This window comes from Tursiops truncatus, chromosome 9, assembly GCF_011762595.2.
Source record: "Tursiops truncatus isolate mTurTru1 chromosome 9, mTurTru1.mat.Y, whole genome shotgun sequence".
NCBI lineage: Eukaryota > Metazoa > Chordata > Mammalia > Artiodactyla > Delphinidae > Tursiops > Tursiops truncatus.
The window spans coordinates 13,386,719-13,405,149 of record NC_047042.1 but is presented as its reverse complement, the minus strand read 5'-3'; the positions used below and the strand labels follow the sequence as shown (position 1 = coordinate 13,405,149).

The window sequence follows — 18,431 nt, the reverse complement described above, 5'->3', positions numbered from 1 at the left end:
GGTTTGATTATAATAACTAATATATAGTTCTCACATAAGTTTTAATTATTACAACACAGTATAAGTATTTTAAAATGTAGACAATAAGATTTTTCAAAGGTAGTGAGAATAATCAGGGACTATCTAAGTATTGCTATTAAAATCAATTAATTAAAAGCCTAAGTTTAAGTACTAATATTATTTAATAAAAAGATGTGATTTAGGGCTTCCCTGGTGGCGCAGTGGGTGAGAGTCCGCCTGCCGATGCAGGGGACACGGGTTCATGCCCCGGTCTGGGAGGATCCCACGTGCCGCGGAGCAGCTAGGCCCGTGAGCCATGGCCACTGAGCCTGCACGTCTGGAGCCTGTGCTCTGCAACGGGAGAGGCCACAACAGTGAGAGGCCCGCGTACCGCAAAAAAAAAAAAAAAAAAAGATGTGATTTATAATCTAAAATAAATAAATAATAAAATTTAGACAATAATATAATTAACAATTACTTATTAATACTATTTTCTCTAACTCCCCAAGACTCAAAACATCTAGATTTATGGGACCTAGCCAGACATTCCTTCTTTTGTAAGGTGCTTGAGACAACATTTGAAATATAGTAAATATTTAATAAATGCTAATTTAATTCCCTTTCCTTGACTGACTCTGGACTCAAATAGTCAGCTGCTTCCCTACTGATGACATCTAATTCTTCCTTCTGGTTTCTCAGATCTGGTACTTTCTGGTCTAATCCTTGCTACCTACCAGAGTCCTCCTGACTTTATAAATACCTTCTGTTCTAGTCTATCCCTACCTCTACACTTTTCCAGGACAAATCAATTCATTTATGATAGAGTAATTCATTTTAATGAAGTATATTAAAGACTAAATTTGTATTCTACATGAAGGTATGAAGGTATTCTGTGTATGTGTACACACACACGCAAAAATCAGGAGCCACTAGAAATCGATGCTGGGTATGTGGTGATTCCTCTGAAAAATAATACAACTTATAAAATGAACAAAACTGAAATGGATATCAATTTTCACAATGATAGATTCTGACCAAAGGCATATTTTCACAGACTTTATCAAAATGTATCAAACAGCCCTTTAAAATATCAAAGTGGCTTCTTCATTTACTGGTGATGAAAATGTACAATTTTATTTATAGTTAATAAGTATAAAAACTTATTCAAGGTTGAAAGACTCTGAAGAAACCTGTAGAGAGGTAAGGAAATTAGATAGAACCAAGCATATCTATTACCTCATTCAAGGGAAATATTTCATTTGGATGATCAATCCAGGCAGACAATGGCTTCTGAAAAATGAATACTTGATTTCATAGCAGTAAAAATCAATTTTGGAGCTAGTTCAGTGATAGAAGGACAATGTAAAATACATCATCCCATGCACCTTAACTATATCTTAAATAAAATAATATAAGAATACTACACAGCTGCAAATCCAAAACTTCATTTAATAAGTATATTATTAACACTTCTCTTAATGTCAAAAAGATGAAAAGAAACAACATAGAAATATTTTCAGCTATACAAATTCAGGGTTTCCAAGACAAAAAAAAAAAAAAAATACTGAGGATGCCACTGTTATTTACATACAGTTTTTTTTCTACATAGAAAATGTTTATATCTAATTCAATTTCACTTTAACCCTGGGCAAAGTGAACGCTGTAATTAGACAACAGCATTCACTTAACATTTAACCTATTCATTTAACATTTATCACTTACATGTACTTGCCATGTGCCAGATATTATTCTAAGTTCACTAAGATATTAGCTCTTTTAATCTTAAAACCATGTAACAGAACATGGTAAAAAGTTTTAATTGAAATTGCTGTTTTTTCTCCACTTTTCCATCCTACCCCATCATATGTAATCAGTAAAAGAACAGCAAAAGTCCAGTGAAAAGCATTTAACTTGGACTTATAAGATTTGAGTTCATTTCTGGCTCTATTTAGGGTTCTGTGTGGCATTGGATAAGTTACTGAAACCAGAACCTCCCAAACCTAACTGATGATCAGAATTTGAAGGAGGGTGTTATAGCTACAAATATAACTCTTTATATTTGTTATATTTTTCAATTTATATACATATAAGGCTTCACCCAAGACTTTCTAATTGACTTTGTTTAGAGTGGGACTCAAGAATCTGAATTTCCTTTAAAGCTTTACACATCTTCCTCAACTTATGATGGGGTTATGTCTCAATAAATCCATCATAAATTGAAAATATTGTAAGTCAAAAATGCATTTAATACACCTAATCTACTGAACATCACAGCCGAGCCAAGCCTACTTTAAATGTGCTCAGAACACTTACACTAGCCTACAGATGGACAAAATCATCTAACACAAAAAACTGCTTTGTAATAAAGTACTGACTATCTCATGTAATTTAGTGAATACTGTTCTACAAATGCACAAGTGAATGGTTGTCTGGGTGCAGCGTGGTTGGAAGTGTATTGGACTGGGAGCTGGCATTTCATCAAGAGAGAAAGAGAGGTGCCCTCTATATGAGGTTGGGGAGCAGCAGAGTCGGCCTTTTCCGCCCGCTCCCCCCTCCCCCGAGCGCCGCTCCGGCTGCACCACGCTCGCTCTGAGCTCCATGCTCCTAAGCTAGTGCCACCGTTGTCTCCCTCCAGTCTCCATCATGATCATCTACCGGGATCTCATCAGCCATGATGAGATGTTCTCTGACATCTACAAGATCCGGGAGGTCGCGGACGGGCTGTGTCTGGAGGTGGAGGGGAAGATGGTCAGTAGGACACGGGGTAACATTGATGACTCGCTCATTGGTGGAAATGTCTCCGCTGAAGGCCCCGAGGGCGAAGGTACCGAAAGCACAGTAATCACTGGTGTGGATATTGTCATGAACCATCACTTGCAGGAAACCAGCTTCACAAAAGAAGCCTACAAGAAGTACATCAAAGATTACATGAAGTCAATCAAAGGGAAGCTTGAAGAACAGAGACCAGAAAGAGGAAAACCTTTTATGACAGGGGCTGCAGAACGAATCAAGAATATCCTTGCTAATTTCAAAAACTATCAGTTCTTTATTGGTGAAAACATGAATCCAGATGGCATGGTTGCTCTGCTGGATTACCGTGAGGATGGTGTGACCCCATATATAATTTTCTTTAAGGATGGCCTAGAAATGGAAAAATGTTAACAAATTTGGCTGTTTGGATCTATCACCTGCTCGCCATAACTGGCTGGCTGCTGCTTTTCATCCACACAACACCAGGACTTAGATGAATGGGACTGATGTCATCTGGAGTTCTTCGTTTTGATGTTGATTTGTTTGGAGCGGAGGGATTGTTGTGGAGGAAAAAAAAAAAACGTGTCATGTAGGTTGTCTAAAAATAAAATGCATTTAAACTCAAAAAAAAAAAAAGAGAGAGAGAGAAAGAGAGAGAGGGAGAATCGTGCCCATATGGCTAGCCCAGGAAAAGTTCAAAATTCAAAACTCGAAGCATGGTTTCCACTGAACGAGTATTGCTTTCATACCATCGTAAAGTCAGGGACTGTCTGTACAAATTCTGGTGAGCAGCAATACTTGGGAACCATTGATCTAGTAGTCTTATCCTTTAATCCCAACAGAAAAAGTATGGAAATATGTGGTTCACAAGAGTGGACATGAAGGGCAGGATTGTAAAGCCTAAATGTCAGAACTCCATTCTTTACACGTTCTCACTACAGTGGCCACAACAAAAGGGCCATCTAGAATATTTAAGTCCAAACAGAAACATTAGGAATGGTATCATACAAGTGACTGTCACTTACAGCACCTATGTAAACCTACCGCTTTAGGCCTGATGGCAATAAAATGAAGCAGGAAATGGAGGCAATGGTCTCACTGATTTCAATTATAAAACAAAACAAAACAAATTATCTTTACCTGGATGTGCAGAAAATGGCCACACACACACACATATTCACACACCTAAAAGTTTCCAAGGTGATTTTTTTCCCCCTTAAAGTATTCAACTAATCATCACAATTTACTTTTTATTTTCATCCCTAAAATATTTTGAGTACTAATGCCTGACACCATGAACATGAATAAAAGTAAGTGCCTGTCTTCAAGGCGATAGACACAGCCATAAACATAAGAACAGCAGTTTAAGTTTTAAAAACTTAAGTTTGGCTGAATTTTACAGATTCTACAGGCAATCAATCATAAGCCAGAAATGCTCATATTATAAATATGTTCTGGCATAACTGTCATATCAAGCTGGTAACCATCATATAAAGAACTAGAAGGAACAGTAATTTGAGAGCCTCAGGATAAGAGATGTGAGTTTGACTCTGCTACTTGACAATTTGTAGCAAGACTTTTCAGCCCTTAGGCAAGTCTTTAAGCCCTCTGAACCTATTTTTTTGAACAATGCATGTCTTATAAAATTGTTGTGAAAATAAAATCAAATAATACAAATGTTAATGTACCATGGGCATTACGGACAATGCTTATAACTCTACTAGTAATAAAACATGTATTTCAAGTAGTTTAGAGATAAATTGCTAATAACCAACTACTTTCTCATCTGGCCCCCAATACATCTAGGAGGCTTTTGTTGTTACCAGTTACTACTATATGTGTAGCTTTTGTACACTGATATGTTTATAAATTGGTATATGATAAGCACATATATAAAAATAAATGTGTACATTATATAGCCATGAATATATTTAAATGTGTTTATATATGCATACACCTTTCAAAAGAGAAATACTGATGAAACCAATCTAAGAGGCAAAATTTCATCTACTTTAGGGATAGACACTGGACAAAACCTCAGAGGACTATGTATTTTATTTTGTATTTCTGATTAAACAATGATGAGAATGACAGAAGAGTTATAGGAATGCTCACCTTCATGCTACAGACAAACATGTAACTGCATGCTAAGTCTTATTATTCTATGGGGACGTGAGTAATGCTTTAATGCAAAATTCCAGTTAAATGACTGTAGTAGACTAATCATTAATTCTAAAACATGATTCTGACAAAAGCATACCTATCTCATACGTCTCCCCAATGTATATATTAGCTATAAGTAGCAGAAAACATAAGAATTGTAGTTACTAAAACTCTTCTCCTCTTTTTACTCATACCATGTTAGTACATAAGGTTGGTTTATAAATAATAATTAACAATAAGGTCAATAAGAAACCTAAGTGTGTGTGTGTGTGTGTGTGTGTGTGTGTGTGTGTGTGTGTGTGTGTATTTATTATTATCATTAAAAAAATTTTTTTGGCAACAACACACAGCTTGTGGGATCTTAGTGCCCCAACAAGCGATCTAACCTGGGTCCATAGCAGTGAAAGTGCGTTTTAACCACTGGACTGTCAGTGAATTCCCAAATCTAAGTATATTTTAAACCAGAACCTTTCATGTTCTTTGAGGTGCCCAGGCAGGAAATTTTGAAATGCTCATGAGTTCTACTGGATACTAGTGCTAATTATTAATAATATATACTTAAAATTATGCCCTTTCATCCAAGTACCTCAAAGAGCTTTTAAAGCATTAATTTGTTATTTATCTCTGAGAGGCAGGCTGGTAGAAAGTTATTATAATCTCTATTTTATAGTCAAAGAAACTAGGGCATAGAGAGGTTAAATGACTTTGCTTGGGTCATATGGTGAAAAGAACTTTGGGACTCAAGATCATTGCTCTCATTTCTAGTTCAGTATATTATCCATTACATGGTTGGTCAATACACCTAAATGTAATTTTATTCTAGGAAAATTGAGAATAAATGTATTTGAATAATCTAAGAACTAAAGGTGAGAGTTCCTCATTTTTTGTGTTCAAAAAATCCTGCTATACAGGAATATAGAATAACAACTAATAATTAGTCTTTGGTTTGCCACTGTACCTATTATTTATAGGGCTTTTGCTATATGTGGCTTTCTGAAGCTTCTGCTCGAAAATGATCCATTCTATTTCTGACTGCTTTAAGCTAGGTTAGCATGGCTGTGAACAAGCAAGAATCAGCTGAGACAGGCTGGCTAACGAGCTTGAGGTTGTCTTTCATTGTGTTCCCCTTGCTCACTCTTAAAGCTATCCTCCTCCTAGCTCTCCATTCAACAGGTATATCCTCAATCCTCCATCTGTGGCTAGTTTAACTAACCTGTCTTGTCAATGATTAAATTTTAAAAATTTTAATTAAGGTAACAATGATTTTATGATGCTATACTAGTTATACTTTTGTCATATTCAGTTTCTTGTAAGCCTAAACTTTACGGCCCTTAGAAGAAATATAGTCCTTAGAAGACCATTATGCATATATCACCACATGGGGATTTTTTTCAATGTAATATTTCAGCATTTTTCCCAAGAAAAATTAGGGAGAAAGGAGAAGTGGCTTTGAATCTGTGCTCAATAAAGTGAGACTGCAGTTGGCTCGGGTGTGGTAATACAAGCCTGTGGTGTTTGTAACTTCATATCCCATCCTACCCAGAGCTGTAGACCCACACAGCAACTGCCATTAGACACCACCATCGGTACATAAAACACGTCAGGTCCAAAATGGCACTCATTTTCTGCCCCAACCCCATCCCAATCCTTCCTTATTTCATTTGGTAAAATACACCTTTATCCTCCCCCAAAAACAGAACATCAGTATTGTCACTTCCATTCTTTTATCCAGCAAGCACCTGCTTCCCAAGAATCTATCATCATAACTAGTTGACTTGGCATCCTGAACATTTTAGGAATCCATCTTCTTCGGATACTCACTGCCACTCACATTATGGTTATCCTTTCTCTTGATTTCTGTAATGGCTCCTTGTCTGCAAGCTCTCTGCTTACCCTGCCCCTCCCCTCAACTAACCTGTCCTCCACCAACAGCTTAAATTGTCAATCTGTCCAGGGTCATTCCTCTATTCATGGCCTCACCACGGCATGAAAGACAGTTCATGTTTGACTCCTGACTGCTTCTTCAGCTTCATCTTTTTCAGCTGCCCAGCCTTGAACTTTTAAGTCCTGTAATTACTACTCAGACTTCTCAATAGTCTTTATTTGTTCCTTTGTTTCATGTCCTTTTTGTCAGGATCTCGATGTGCTGTAAAATCCCTTTTTGGTGCTGTAAAACCCCTGTTTATCTTGAAAATCTGACAGTTTTAGTAAACTCATCCATTCCTTTCTCTGTATACCTTGATATGCCATACTTCCAACCGTAATTATTTGCTTCCATTACTCTGGGCATCCCTTGAATGGACTGTGTCAAGCAATGAGTGTTGCTACTCAGGTGCGAGGTGGGGAGGGAAGAGGATAAGGGAATAAATGTCTAGAGTTAAGAGGGGAGCTGTTAACGCATGTTAGTCTAACGATCGATTTCGAACCTATGGAAGGATTAAATAAAGCAAACGATTTAGTGGAACTACTTCCAATTTAGGCTCCCAAATCACAGGATGGGGCCGCGGCATGATCTCAGTGCCACACCAGACATCAGACCCACTGTGTCGTAGTGGGTTCGAGAATCCTCAGAAAAGGATCCCCGACTATCCGCGGATGCGAGTCCTCCCGGGATCAGCTGTTAGACAGGAGGCCCAGGGCGGCCACCGAGACCCTCCAGCCAGGGCAGGCGACTGACCCGTCTCCAGGGATTCAGCCCGCGACGAGCCACGTCGCCGGTTCCACTCGGGAAAATCCCGGCCACAGGACGGAGTGGCCTAGGACGCCCCGGGAGAAGAGGCCGCCCCCTGGAAGCAAGATGGCGGCTTCCGCTCTCCCCCTCCTTCCCCAAGAACCCCCTCCTGGTCCCCAGAAGAGAGACAAGGACGTCGTGGCGCCGGCGCCGAGATCCGGGAAACTCTGCGAGGCCCGCGGCCCCTCCCGGGCCCCGGGGAGGTGACTTCACCTCGCCGGGCGCAGAGACCGGGGGTGGGGTCGCCCGAGAGGCAATGCAGCCCGCCCTCAGCGCGCGGAGGGTGGACACCAGCAGGCCCGCTCCCTCCGGCCATTGTTCTCCAGCCCCGGCCCCCACATCCTCCTCTCAGCCCGCGGACAGGAAGTTGCTTCCCCTCAGACTCCGCCCCGCTCCCAGCGCCCCGGAAGTGATCTGCGGCTGCTGCTGCAGAGCGGCCAGCAGGAGGGTGGATCTCCAGAGAGCGGGGCGCCCCGAGCCCTCCTCCGCCTCCTCCTGCCGCCCAGACTCCACCGCCTCCTGTCGGAGTCCTCCTTCTGCCGCTCCCGGCGCGGAGCCTCCTGGACGACAAGGGCCGAGCACTCTCCAGCTGGAGCCAGCTCAGCCGCGGCTTCCGGAGCCCGCGGGGCGGTGAACCGGCTTGCGGTGCAGGTGAGCTATGCCCGCCCGGGCTGCCCGGGGAGGGGCTGGGGCCGCCGGGGCGGCGGCGGGGGTGTGTCTGGGCGGCGGCGGGCCGAGGCCCAGGCGCCGGGCCCGGACGCCGAAATTGCACCTCCTGCGTGCTCCCCGGGAACCAGCTGCGGGACGAGCCCGGGCTGGAATCCGGGGCGCCGGGTTCGCCGCTGTGCGAGCGAGTGCACTCCCGAGAGCGGACAGTTGCGGCGAGGTCTCCCGACCCCGGCACCCCGTCGAGCTGGCCTCGTCGGAAGGTCACCCCGCATCTCTGTCCCGCCGCGCCGAGGTCCCCGCCTGGGCGGTGCCCGCAACCTGGGGGGACCGGTCGCCGCAGTCCCCGCGCCTCACTCCGCCCCTCTCCCCTCCTTTCCTTTCTTTCACTCCTTGTCTGTGTGCGAGCAGTTGCTTTTTAAGCGTCTCGGGTAGGGTTTTGTGCCAGTTAAAGGAATAGCTGTTTCAGGTGGAAGTCATTAGATGGTCCGCACTGAACTGAATAGCCGGCCCTGGGCTCTTGCACAGGTTTAGCCAATAATCGGGAATCAAGCCTCTGAAACGCGGACGAGAATATGGATATTTTGAGTGAGGGAGGTGTTTCTTCCGTGGTTCGTTCCTGAAGGTTTTCCAGAAGTGGAAGATGTGATTTGTGTGCTTTAGGCAAGGGATATGTGTGTAAGTGGGCGGGGGTGACGGCGCAGAGAGGTGGCAGTGTTGTTTCAAGGTTTAGGGAGAATTAGGGAGTTGACTGGCCTTTTCTCGGAAACCTGAATGTCCAGACTTGCGAGAGCTCATCCAAGTGTCATTGAGGTTGTATGAGAACTACAGGGCCACGCCCTGCCTGTCAAGCTGAAAAGCACCTAATTTACGAATTGTGTTTGGGGGCCGCGGGGAGGGGGACGGGGCGGGAGAGCATTATAAAATATGTGTCATGAGTTAATTCTTGTCCTGGAAGTAAATTACAAGTTTAATCATGCTTCAAAAAGTATATACTAAATGTCGTTAGTGAACTCAGTTTTCACCAAAGGTATTCCTTTTAGCTTATGTTTACTAATGTATTTAAATATGTCTTATTCGCTTATGTTTCTGTCTCTATTAATGCAATATTATTATAAAATGACTCCTGTGACTCTGAAAACATTATTTTTAGATTACAAATTTCTTCAGGGCAGGAGCCATGTCTTACTCATTCCTGTGTTTCCATGCGATGTGGCCAGAACATAGAAGTTATTCACACAGCTCTTCAGTGAATGAATGAATGTGTAGGTGATCTCACAGTTGCCTTCCAGTAGTCATTTATTTGGGGGGGGGGTGGGAGGGCTAAGGTTTTTTTGTTTGTGTTTTTGTTTCAGTTTGGATGCAGATTTTGCTTTGTCTTTCTGTTCTTTAGCACGGTCAAAGGACAAATCAAGAAGAATCCTTTGCCATCCTTCCAAAAGTATCCTCCCCTGAAAGATTAAAATTATATTTGGGGTATTGTGATTGGGCATTATAATAACTTATATTCCAGTGTTAAATGTTTACTACTTGAGCTTTTTTGCCCAGGGTTATCAAGAAGAGATTTCCTGGTGATGGGAAGTTTGTGTTTGGAGTTGATAACCATACCCTATCTTAATCAAATAGAGGAAATTGGGAGTTACCACTGTTGAGATAACGTGGTACATTGCAGAATTGCTTATAGTGGCTCATTTTTTTCCACGGGTACATGAAGTCCTTTGACATCCTCTTATGACCTTGACGCGATTTACCAGTAGCCACTTTAACACTTTTTTCCAGAGATCCAGGTGCTGTTCTCCAGTGTGTCTGCTGAGTGTGCAGTCATCTGTATCAATTATTTTGAAGTAATTCTTCATACAACACTTTCTTTGCAGTTAATTCTTCATACAACTCTTTTTCAGGGAAAAGGGGCTAATTACAGGAAAGAAACTTGTCTACCATTTGTGTGGGGAGATAATTTTTGTCTATAGATGGTTGGGTTATTTTCACTGTAGTGAGGTTCAAATAAAAAAGTGCTGATATCTTCTTTCGTCTCCGAATGTCTGGTCCTACACTGGTTTTCCAAGCTCAGCTTCTACAGAACATAGATAAATGTACCAGTATCACTTCTTGTGTATGTATGTGTCAGTGTAATATGCATTTGTACATGGGTTGCGAAGACAATCACTTTTAAAATACTGGAATAAGAGGCTGTGAATATTAATGGGGAAAAAAGATGATGATTTTGAGGAAGTAGGGAGACAGTTCATGGTTTTCACTGTTTTATAAAATGTTTTAATTTTAGACACTAGGGAGAGTAAAGCCTGTAATTTCTTATCTCAGTGACGTAACCACTATACAGAGGTCAGATTTCCCTTATTTCAACAACTCTCTTGGTAATAACAGTCCTCCTACATTGATTTCCTGCCAAGCACTGTGATAAGAGCTTATAATTTTTAATCTCCACACTACTGCTGCAAAATAGGTAGTTTTTCCATACTTTACTAAGGCTAAGGGAAGTTATTTGCTGGAAGCTGGGCCACTAGTACGTAATAGGGTCTGGATTTTAAAGTAACAATTTCTGAGAACATTGGCTATTGCAATTAATCCTAAAAGACTGAGAAAAGAATTCGATTCTGATTGAGCTGAGCTTTAAGAAAGCAAAGATACTGATCTCGTCAGTACTCCTGGCCATCACATGGGGCCTGGGGTAACCAGTGACCCTGGCCAGGTGGCCTCAGATAGCAGCCAGTCTTCTGTTTATGACCTTCCTTCCACATGTTATAACCTTCTGCGTGTGCCACGATGAAAAAATGGATGGGCATTGTTCATATAAGTGTCCTGGGAGAGTAGAGTATAAGGAACTCAACTTTGGTGTTCGATTATTACTTTTTACCTTTCAAGTCCCTGAATAGTCCCTATTTGAGAGGACTGTTGGAGACCTGTTTGTAGTGACTTTTCCTGCAATCTTGTTTTTTTAGTTCTTCTTGGACTGAAGGACATGGGGGAGAGGTTGTGGGAGAGTGGAAAAAAAGCAGAGGTGTAGACATGGGTCTGTTTTTACCATTTCAGACCATATATTATTTTCTCTTTGGGTTTAGTATGGAGGCTTAAAGGTGGCAGAATTCTTGTAAGGGTCTAACTCCTCTTCGGTGCCAGTAGAATTCTCTTCACTCTTCCCAAGGCTGTGCACTTTTTTTAAAAAAAAAAATGCCCTTTTCAATGGGCCTAATTCTAAGGATGTGTTCATCTCTTGGTTTAAAAAAGAAGTGTAGAGCTCAAGTTAAAAATAGCTTATTCTCCAGCCCCTATTAGTAACGGTTATTCTTTGTGTTTTTCTGTTTGTTTGTTTTTTAGCTCTAAAACACCTTTCTTACTACCCTATTGAACTCATAACGATTTGGTTACAATATAGAAAAAATTCAGTTAAAGCTCTGTGAGTTCTTAAAAGATGTTTGAGTAAATTTTAGAAGAGAATTTGCATCTTTGATTTAATTATACCTGAAGGTGAAAACTTATTCCTCGACATCAAGAGGGCATTCTGTACAAGCCAAGAAGCAAGCTTCCAGAAAACATGTTAGTATTCTTAGAGGCCCTCACAGCTAGAGGCCTGTATTAGGTTCAGTAGACAGACGTAACGCTTGACACACATAATCTCCTTGAAGTCTGGGATCTAATTTCATCGCAGAATTCACTTATTGAAACTAAATATCAGGGTTTGTCAATGTCATCTTGGAGAATAAAACACAGCAAGATTATGAAACGACTTCTACTCCCAGACACATTGTGAAGGTGGGGCAAAGATCCCCAGTTTCCACAAAGATCATGACCGTAGTCTTCGAAGCCACGGAATCTGTTGCTTTCTTTTGCGGTTGAGAAGCTAGCATAGTAATCCATTGAAAATGAGGTTGCCCCACTACTGAGTAATTGCAGACGCTTTAGTTCAGCTGCCCTGTCTAGATCTATTCTGGATTATTGTAGCAGCTTTTTAGCCTCTGGTTGGGTCCCCCCCACCCAATCTTTTTTCCACACTTGGTTAGAGTATTCACGATACTCCCCTGCTTAAAACCCTTTCACAGCTCCTTCTTGCTAATTAATACAATCCAAATTCCTTTTATTTTATTTTATTTTATTTATTTTTATTTATTTATTTTTTTTGCGGTACGCGGGCCTCTCACTGTTGTGGTCTCTCCCGTTACGGAGCACAGGCTCCGGACATGCAGGCTCAGCGGCCATGGCTCACGGGCCCAGCCGCTCTGCGGCATGTGGGATCTTCCCGGACCAGGGCACGAACCCGTGTCCCCCGTATCGGCTGGTGGACTCTCAACCACTGCGCCACCAGGGAAGCCCCAAATTCCTTTTATTCTTAATTTCATATATAAAAAAAACTTTTAAGGTCTGCTCCTTACCTAACTCTGTAGCCTCATTTCTTTTTTTCCAGGGTCTTCAGTTCCAGCAATCCAGGCTTCTGGAATGCTAGCGTTTTTTCAGTCCCTCATTTCCTCTTCCTGTGATTTTTAACCACTCCTCCTTCCCCCAGCCTAATATACCCCTACTTGCCCTTCAGAACTCACTTTAGCTTATAACTCTTCAAAAATTGTATCTTGATTTGATTTTTTCTCTCAACTCCATCCTTTCAAAAAAACAAAACAAAACAACAACAACAAAAAACAACTTTCAAGACTGGGCTAGGGTTTCCCTGGTGGCGTAGTGGTTAAGAATCCGCCTGCCAGTGCAGGGGACACGGGTTCGAGCCCTGGTCCAGGAAGATCCCACATGCCGCGGAGCAGCTAAGCCTGCGGTCTAGAGCCCCCGAGCCACAACTGCTGAGCCCGTGTGCCACAACTGCTGAGCCTGTGAGCCACAACTACTGAGCCCACATGCCACAACTACTGAGCCTATGTGCCTAGAGCCCGTGCTCCGCAACAAGAGAAGCCTCTACAATGAGAAGCCCGTGCACCCCAATGAAGAGTAGTCCCCGCTCGCTGCAGCTAGAGAAAGCCCGCGTGCAGCAATGAAGACCCAACGCAGCCAAAAATAAATAAATAAAATAAATTTAAAAAAAAAACTGAGCTAGTTGCTCCCCTTGCGAGCTGCCATAAAATCTGTGATAGCACTTACTACTATGGACAGTTACTTCATTAGCCTATTGTAAATTTTGTTGACCACAGTCTGTAGTAACCGCGTATCTCCAGGTATACATGCCCTCTTAAAAGTCTTCACAGGACTTTATCAGAAGTTCCCAAACTTTCTCAGTTCATTACATCCTTATTATATCAGTAATTTTTTCACAGCATCCCTAGGTTAGGAGAAACATCTGATGGTTTAATTTATTAGTTTAGGTCCAAACAACTTAATAAGTATTTATGTACTGACAATTTAGTAACTATTTGAAAAAAGTAATACACAAATTGAGTAACTTTAATTTTTAACTACATAGTACTCCACGGTTTATTCAACCATTTCTCCTGTATTTGGACACTTAAGTAATACCCAGTATTTTTCAATTACAAGTGGTGTTGTAATGCAAATCTTTGTTTCTTTGTATTGTTGGAAGTATACCTTCAGGATAAACCTATATATAAGATTTGTTAGCTTTGCCAAATTTCTCTTCCTGTGGGGCTGTACTATTTTGAATTCCCACCAGTGGTGTATGAGTGCTGCAGCTTCAGCAGCAGAGCATGTTGCCAAGCTGCTGAATTTCTGCTAATCTAATAGGTGAGAAATTGTATCTCAGCCTAGTTTTAATTTGTATTTCTCTTATCACAAGTGAATTGAACATTTTTTTCATATGTTTCAGGACCATTTTTTACATTTTTTAAAGTGTTCATGTTATTTGCTCACTTTCTAAATAAATTTTGGTCTTTTCCTCTCAGAGTTTAAAAGTTCTTTATATTTAAGAATATTAGTCATTTAACTTTGATATATATTGCAAATACTTTGCCCAGTTATCTTTTGGCATTGATTGTGGTGTGTGTTTTTTTGACTTGCGAAAGTTTGTTTCTGTGTAGTCAAGTATATTAATCTTAAGTTTATTGCATCTGGATTTTTAGTCATAGAGAGCCTTTTACTTCCCACAGGTTATAGAGGAATTCAGCCATGCTTTCTTCTAGTACTAATACAGTTTCATTTATAATATAGAGCACATTCAGTCCTCTGATCCATTTGGAGTACATTTCTATATATGGTGTGAATGGGGCTAATTTTATGTTTTCCACGTGGCTGTCCAGTTGTCCTGATACCATTCAATTAAAAAAAATCTTGGCCCCCTTTATCATATACTAGATTTCTATATGTAGTTGGGTATGTTTTATACTTTTGGATGGTCTGACTATTCATGTACCAGTACTACACTGTTCTAATCATAGAGACTTTGTATATGATTTAATATCTGGTAGAGCTAGTTCCCCATTATTGCTCCTGTTCTTCAGTATTTTCCGTACTAGTCTTGCGTGTTTCATTTTTCCGTATGAACTCTAGCATCAGTTTGTCCAAGTCCATTAGAAAGCTCACTATTATTTTTATTGAGGTCACATTAAACTTACTGTATAACCTAGAACTGATCTCTTGATGGTGTTAGAACATCTTAATCTAGAACAAGCGATGTCTTTTCATTTTCTTAAATCTACTTTGTCTCTGCAGAATGGTTTATATTTACTTCATATAAGTTTTGAACATTTCTTGTTTATTCCTATGTATTTTGTGTTTCATCTTTTGTTGTTACTATTATAAATAGAATTTTCTTATTAGTTATATTTACCAACTGATTATTCATGTATATGAACATTGCTAATTTCTGCATGTTTTTTAAAAAATATTTATTTATTTATTTATTTTTGGCTGCATTGAGTCTTCTTTGCTGTGCATGGGCTTTCTCTAGTGGTGGTGTTGAGCAGGGGCTACTCTTCATTGCAGTGTGCGGGTTTCTCACTGAGGTGGCTTCTCTTGTTGCAGAGCTCTAGGCATGCGGGCTTCAGTAGTTGTGGTGCATGAGCTCAGTAGTTGTGGCTCGCGGGCTCTAGAGAGCAGGCTCAGTAGTTGTGGTGCATGGGCTTAGTTGCCCTGCGGCATGTGAGATCTTCCCGGACCAGGGCTCGAACCCATGTCCCCTGCATTGGTAGGTGGACTCTTAACCACTGCGCCACCAGGGATGTTCCCCTTGCTGAATTATTGTTATTGTTTAAGTACTTTTATTATTTCAGTACTTTTATCATTGCTTCTCTGTGGCCCAGATATACAGTTATGTCACCTGTAAATAGAGATTTTATCGTCTTCTTTTCCAGTGTTTTTACATCTGTTTGTCTTATCTAATTGCATGGATTACTATCTCCAGAACAATGTTAAATAGTAATATAACAGTATCTTTAATAGAAATGCTGATTGTTTTATTGTATTATCTTCTCTGTGGATATACATTGTACTAGATATTAATTTAACTGGGGAAATACCTTTCAAAGACTGAAGTCCGGGCTTCCCTGGTGGCGCAGTGGTTGAGAGTCCGCCTGTCAATGCAGGGGACACGGGTTCGTGCCCCGGTCCGGGAAGATCCCACATGCCGCGGAGCGGCTGGGCCCGTGAGCCATGGCCGCTGAGCCTACGCATCCGGAGCCTGTGCTCCACAAGAGGAGAGGCCACAACAGTGAGAGGCCCGTGTACCGCAAAAAAAAAAAAAAAAAGACTGAAGTCCTTCACTATTTCTGTAAGAGATAGATATGGTAAGCGGCAGGAAGGTTGAATTTCCTAGTGGGCAGCAGCAAAGTATTGATATAATGATAATCAAGATAGGGTATTGATCTGTAGTTTCCCAGTTCATACAACCATTCCTGAATTTTGTTCCTGCCTCTCCCAAACTTCACTATAATCTTTACTCAGCCAGACGTGGGTGCCTCGGGGTGACCTCCATTTCTTCTCTAGGCTAAAGCAGCCATAGGTCTATGAAAATCTATTTCCTTCTAGGCTTTCATAGTCTTTAAGTGGTTTCTGTGCTTTGCAGATGAATTAGGCTCACCTTGTATTGATGCGATCATGGCTTGAGTCCTTGTGTCTGTAGGTCACATAGCAAGTCAGGCTTGTAATTAGATGAGTTTATCGATGGGGTGGCCCGTGGTACACAGTTATGGGATAGTTCTAGACAAGTTTGTAGGGCCTCGGTCCATCTGGCCTTGAGGCAGTTCTTTCTCCAGAATTCATTTATAAAGATTTAGTCCTCTGGCTGGTGGTATATGTTGGTGTGAAATCACCTGTAGCCCAGCATCCTGCACACATTCCCTCCACAGGGCAATTACACACACTCACCTGTGCTCAGTCTCCCATGTTCTGCAGAGTATTTTCATTTCACTGCCATCTAATTCACCCAGAAAGTTCAAGTAGCATATTTTCTATAGATTCTTATAATTTCAAGGTTATCTAGGTCCATTTTGTAAATTCCTAGTCCACATCCCGTTTTCTGTCTCATTCATTCTAAATATTTCCTTTCCCAGGAGTGCTGGGTGGTATGATATGTATTAATTTCTTGTCCCTTATGCCAAGGAGCTCCTCCCCAGAAGTCCTACAACTCCCAGTCTATAACTATAGTCCCTCTTCATTGTCCCATGAATGCTGGTAGGTCTCTAGGTTGAGGAACTCTCACTCACCAGGTAGTACTCTTGGTCTGTGGCCAGTTGTTCATCTCCACTTTTCCTGGGACCCATGTTGCCTTTTTTTTTTTTTTTTTTTTTTTGGCGGTACGCGGGCCTCTCACCGCCGCGGCCTCTCCCGTTGCGGAGCACAGGCTCCGGATGCGCAGGCTCAGCGGCCATGGCTCACGGGCTCAGCCGCTCCGCGGCATGTGAGATCCTCCCGGACCGGGGCACGAACCCGTGTCCCCTGCATCGGCAGGCGGACTCTTAACCACTGCGCCACCAGGGAAGCCCCCGTGTTGCCTCTTTCTAACTGGGTCTTGGCCCACAGTTCAGTCTTTGGCGGGTGGTAGTTGGGGACTCTCCTGCCTTGAAGATCCTCAGGTCTCATCCTCTGCTACATGCTGCCACCCTGATGTCTGGGCTTGCAGGAGGCTGATCTTTTCTGTTGCCTCTTTTTTGCCTTACTTCTCCTACCCCTTTTTAGTCTGAGGACGTTTTGTCTTCCTTCATCTTTATCCCTAAGACATTTTGTCTGTGACAGAAAATCCCTATCCCCCGAGGTCTTAAGTTTCTAGACACCAACCATAGTCTCTTAGTGCTTGGATTATCGGTAACTTTCCCACTACCCTTTTAATCTCTAAGATCTCCCTATTTCATATGGCTGTACACTACACCTAAGATAATTCTCTATGTCTGTTACTTCATTGATTCTTATTTGCTGATTGTGGCTTTTAGTAGCTTTCTTGATCCCTCAGAATAAAATAAAACTTGATCATTTGCTCTGCCTATCTCTTCTTGTCCTTGCTTTGGCCCAGATCATTAACCCATTCTTGTTTTTGTGTTTTGTTTTGTTAAAGTTTATGTTTTTTTGGTTGCAACTATTTGAACTTTTTGTAGATTCATTAGTCATTTATATTTTTTATTCTGTGAGTTGTCTTTTTATGTCCTTTGCTTATTTGTGGGGTGGTGAGGAGGCTGGATTTTCTTTTTTTTTTTTGCCGTACGCGGGCCTCTCACTGTTGTGGCCTCTCCCGTTGCGGAGCACAGGCTCCGGACACGCAGGCTCAGCGGCCATGGCTCATGGGCCCAGCCGCTCCGCGGCATGTGGGATCTTCCCGGACCGGGGCACGAACCCGTGTCCCCTGCATTGGCAGGTGGACTCTCAACCACTGCACCACCAGGGAAGCCCCTCTGGATTTTTTTTTGAAATGACAGATTTGTTGAGATATAATTCACATACCATAAAATTTACTTTTAAAGTGTATTAATTCAGTGGTTCTTAGTATAGTCGCAGAGTTGTGCAACCATCACCTCTATCTAGTTTGAGAACGTTTTCATTACCCCCAAAAGAAACCCATGCTCATTAACCATCACTCCTGATTCCCTCCACCCCCCAGCCCCAGACAGCTATAAATCTACTTCCCATCTGTGGAGATTTGCCCATTCTGGTCATTCCTGGATACCACAAACAGATCATACAATATGTGGTCTTCTGTTTCTGGCTTCTTTCATTTAACATA

The 18,431-nt window shown here is 41.8% G+C and overlaps 2 protein-coding genes across 2 annotated transcripts in view; both read left to right on the top strand.

The window, feature by feature from the left end:
• The first annotated feature begins 2,643 nt into the window (after positions 1-2,643).
• Positions 2,644-18,431, top strand: part of LOC101326781 (translationally-controlled tumor protein) — a 62,276-nt gene continuing 46,488 nt past the window's right edge. The window contains exon 1 of the mRNA XM_073809537.1: positions 2,644-8,296. Within this exon, the coding sequence (XP_073665638.1) occupies positions 2,644-3,162 (519 nt within the window). The 3' untranslated portion in view covers positions 3,163-8,296. The remainder of the gene's footprint in view (positions 8,297-18,431) is intronic.
• Positions 8,158-18,431, top strand: part of RALA (RAS like proto-oncogene A) — a 76,558-nt gene continuing 66,284 nt past the window's right edge. The window contains exon 1 of the mRNA XM_019940658.2: positions 8,158-8,296. The gene's annotated coding sequence lies outside the window, so the exon portion shown is untranslated. The remainder of the gene's footprint in view (positions 8,297-18,431) is intronic.